General features: G+C 42.6%; 1 protein-coding gene across 1 annotated transcript; it reads right to left on the bottom strand.

The window, feature by feature from the left end:
- Positions 1–362: 362 nt before the first annotated feature.
- LOC101543928 (vomeronasal type-1 receptor 4-like) lies at positions 363–1,388 on the bottom strand. The gene has a single exon (XM_004615085.3). It carries the CDS (start codon positions 1,386–1,388, stop codon positions 363–365), a length of 1,026 nt encoding a protein of 341 aa, XP_004615142.3.
- Between the last annotated feature and the right edge of the window lie 3,259 nt (positions 1,389–4,647).

The following is a 4,647-nucleotide window of genomic DNA, read 5'->3' as shown; positions in this document are numbered from 1 at the left end:
GGGCGTTTGCCTTGCACGCGGCCAACTGGGTTCAATCCATGGCAAGCCATATAGTCCACCAAGCACCACCAGGAGTAATTCCTGAGTACAGAGCCAGGAGTAACCCCTGAGTACAGAGCCAGGAGTAACCCCTGAGCATCCCTGGGTATGACCCAAAAAGAAATATATATATGTATAAGTATAAGATATTATTTTCTTTTGTTTTACACCACAAAACCTTCACACTTCCTCCTTTTTTCCCTGGTCACACCTGGTGATGCTCAGGACTTACTCCTGGCTCAGAACTAAGAAATTACTCCTGGTCCTGTGCAAATCATTTGAAGGCAAGTGCCTTACCCACTGGGCTATCTCTCCAGCCCCCATCACTTAAACTTTGCAGTGGGGTTTTTCTGTCCTGAGCACTTAGTGTCACAGGCAGTGTGAGAGCAATTCAAGTCTCTGACTGCAGTGGTTGGTGGAGATTTCCTCATCTTTACAAAGGTGCAGTTCAGAAAGGGGCCCCGGTGGGCTTTTATTAGCAAGAAAGGACAGATCACTGGATACCAGGAAGAAATAAAAACAGTGATGTTTTCTATCCCTTGGACCTCAGGACTGAATTTTACATAAATGGTCAGGCAGCAGTTGATCCAGTAAAAAAAGACAAAACAGCTGACTTGGACCAGGATGGTGTGGGTGGCCTTGATCTCAAGAGAGGACTGTGGGCAGAGACTGTGGCTAAGGATGTGCTGGACATTTTTGCGATGGTTGAAGAGGAACTTTACCATGTGCACGCTGGTCCAGATCATGAGGAGCACACACAGCAAATCTCTTAAAAGCATTCCTCCCTGAAATACAGATACTCCCCGAGTCTCTGACTTATGTGCCATACAGTATTTTAGGTTATAAATACTTTCAATTCCAGAAACATTGAATGGGGCCTTCATTAACAAGATGACCCGGATATAGATCAGCATGTTGAGTGCCCAGAAAAAGAGAAAGGCAGAAGAAATGCATGTGTAGATGTTTGATTTGAGCCACGCCCACTGAGCATGCTTGTTGGTGATCACGATGGCTTGGAACACACCGAGGAAGGATGTGGTGCAGAGGGAAAGACCCCGGCCCACTCTGTACAGAAACGAAACTGCCTGACAACCAATGTCATTCAGAAAGTTTCTTATTCCAAAGAAAAATATTAATTCCGGAATCCCAGCGAATAAAACTGTCATCATGTTGGCTAGAGTTAAGTGGGTAAATATCCAATCTATTGGTTTCGTTTTTTGCAGAGAGTTTTTGACATATAGCATGAGTAGCAGTGAATTTCCAATAAAACCAATCATGAACTGGAAGAAAAATAATACTCCCCAAATTGTTTGTTGCAGAACTATTGTGTCCATTGTTTCCTTGTTCATTCGGTAAAGACCTGCAGAGAAAATAAATAGCAGATTTGTTGGCGAACTTGAGAGAAATGTCACGACATGCTGGCATCAATGTGACTAACATAGTCTTGTTCAGTAGAATGTGCAAAAGTATCACTGTATCACTGTCATCTCGTTGCCCATCGATTTGCTCGAGTGGGCACCAGTAACATCTCCATTGTGAGACTTGTTGTTACTTATTTTGGCATAATGAATACACCCCGGGGAGCTTGCCAGGCTCTGCTGTGCGGGCAAGATACTCTCAGTAGCTTGCCGGGATCTCCAAGAGGGGCAGAGGAATCGAACCCAGGTAAGCTGCGTGTAAGGCAGACACCCTACCCACTGTGTTATCACTCCAGCCCAACATGCAAAAGTACTGTCATTTTTCAAAAATGAAGAATTACTGCAAAAATAATATATAGAGGGTCATCAACACAAATGAGGAGCAGTAATTGCTCCATATTTTTTGTTTTTGATTTTAGTGTCACAACCAGCGATGCTTATCAGTTCCTCCTAGCTCGGAATTTAGGAATCACTCCTGGCATGCTTGGAGGACCCTATGGGATGCTGGGGATCAAATGGCAAGCGCTCTCCATGCTCTATTATGTCTCTGGCCCTGTTATTTCCATTTTTATAAAATTACTCCAGTTGACTATTTTCAGTGAGTAAATTTAGTAACTTGTTGAGCAATTTAAAAATCAATTATATGTTTCATATCATAGAGTTACATTTAAGTCATATGCAGCTTAAGTTGATTCTATTTAACTTTACAGCTTTTTTTTTTTTGCTTTTTGGGTCACACCCAGTGATGCACAGGGTTACTCCTGACTGCACTCAGGACTTACTCCTGGCTGTGCTCAGGGGACCATATGGGATGCTGGGAATTGAACCTGGGTCGACCGCATGCAAGGCAAACGCCCTACCCGCTGTGCTATTGCTCCAGCCCCTTAACTTGACAGCTTTTATGTGTTTCCATAATATGTCTCTGAAATTAAAACTCATTCAAGTCTTCTTTTTACCTACTTTGACTTTTTGGGTCAGACCTGGCGATCCTCGGGATTACTTCTAGCTCTGCACTGAGGAATTAACTCTGGAGGTGCTCAGGGCACCTTATGAGGTGATAGGGACTGAACCTTGGTCTGCCACATGCAAGGCAAATTACCTACCTGAGGTACCTTCATTCCGTCCCCGTTCAAGTGGTTTGAATCATAGTATTGGATCAGCATTTTACATTAAATCATTTTGGCCTCTCCCCAGAACCTATCTTAGAGTATCACAGACTGTCTGATTCTGTAGATTTCTTTTCTCAATCTTTCCTATCATTACATCCAGTGCTCCAAAAATGTTTGATTTGAGAGCCCTGACCAGTGAGAGACCAGTCACATAGAATGTGACAAATACATCAGGAGTGTCCAAGCTTTAGGGTCACCCAATCAGGGAGTGCACATAGTGTCCATTTATTCATTGATATCACTCCAGCATCCTGGTTCTCGTCATGTGAGCCACTGTTGAAGCTGACAGACACATTCAGTACTGTGAGTAGACATAACACAATTAAGGGGTACATGAAGACAGACCCAGATATTTCAAATGGACAATCAGCGGCACCCTTAAAGGATAGATTACATGAACATTTGCTATTCTATTCTGGTCTGGCTGGACATGCCTGTCTGCTTCCTTCTGGTCTAAACTAGTTTTCCTTAGGGGACTATCTTAACCTTGTGGTTCCTGTTAGGGGGTCAATTTCCCACATCTCACTATTCTTTAACCAAGTCTTTTGCAGTGACCAGGAATTCATAGGTACTTTGGTTCAGTGAAGTTCTCAATATCTTTCCTGGACATTATCTTCATGTACTTCTCTACCGTGAGTCACAGCTTCACAAGAAACTTTTTGTGGGGTAGGATATTTGCCTTGCATGTGGCCAGCCTGGGTTCGATCCATCACATCCCTGTTGATGCCCCAAGCACTGCAACTAGTGATTTCTGAGTGCAGAGCCAGGAGTAAGGATGATCAATGAACTCAAAGTAATGGTAGAATTCACATTCATTAAGTTGAAGGTGGACATGAAAGAAACAGTGGAATGGACAGCCAAGAAAATACAAGAAGAAATGAAAGCAGACATGAGAAAGCCTCAAACAGAAGTGTCACTAATAAAGGACTCAGTAGATAAAATAAAAAACTCAGTGGGTGCCCTCAACAGTAGAATAACTACAGTCGAAAACAGAACCAGTGAGCTTGAAGATGAGCTACAGAAAGCATACAGGTACAACATACAATGGGAAAAGACCTCAAATAGCTCTAGGGCGAATCAGAGACTAAGGGATGAACTCAAGAGCAACAACGTAAGAATCGTCGGTGTACCAGTAGGATAGAGAGACAACCACAGTGAAAAAGCAACAGTTAAAGATATCTTTGCTCAGGCATTCCCAGAGCTGGAGAATTCTGGCATCCAGGTCCAAGGAGCCCAAAGGGTACCAGCTAAGAGACACTCTAATAAAAAGACTCCAAGACATATTATAATCTGAATGACGGATACCATGGACAGAGACACAATACCTTGCAAGCAGCGAGGTCAAAGAAAGAAATCACATCCAAAGGAGCACCCCTTAGATTTACAGCAGACTTTTCTGAGGAAACCTTCCAAGCTCGAAGGCAATGGTGGGATATAGTGATTAAACTCAATGAAACACCTCACCAAGAATACTTTATCTGGCTAAACTCTCACTCAAACTCAAAGGAACGATACATTATTTCACGGATAAACAAAAGCTCAGGAACTTCATAGGCTCAAAACCAACCTTAAAAGAAGGACTAAAGGGGCTACTGTAAGACAAGAAAAACCCCTACAAGGACAAAAAACCTCTACAGGAAGATGGCACATGACTTATATGACAACAATCTCTCTCAATGTTAATGGTTTAAATGCACCAATGAAGAGACAGAGTGGCAAAATGGATTAAAAAACTGAACCCAACATTCTTCTGCCACATCTGAACAGTCAGAGCAAACATAGACTCGAAGTCAAAGGATGGAAAACAATTCTGCAAGCAAACAGCTCCTTCAAAACGGCCGGGGTTGCCACACTAGTATCCGACAAAATAGATTTCAGACTGAAAAAGATTAGAAGGGACAGCGAAGGCCATTTTTCTTAACCATCAAAGGATATGTATAGAAGGAAGAAATCACAGTTCTAAACGTATACACACCCAATGAGGGTCCAGCTAAATACTTAAAAGAACTGTTAATAGACTT

This window comes from Sorex araneus, chromosome 2 (genome assembly GCF_027595985.1).
Source record: "Sorex araneus isolate mSorAra2 chromosome 2, mSorAra2.pri, whole genome shotgun sequence".
Classification (NCBI taxonomy): domain Eukaryota; kingdom Metazoa; phylum Chordata; class Mammalia; order Eulipotyphla; family Soricidae; genus Sorex; species Sorex araneus.
The sequence above is the reverse complement of the archived record's forward strand: the minus strand, read 5'-3'. Positions and strand labels throughout refer to the sequence as shown.

Coding starts and splice junctions, on each gene's coding strand:
- LOC101543928 (XM_004615085.3), bottom strand. CDS start 1,388: ATGAACAAGGAAACAATGGACACAATAGTTCTGCAACAAACAATTTGG.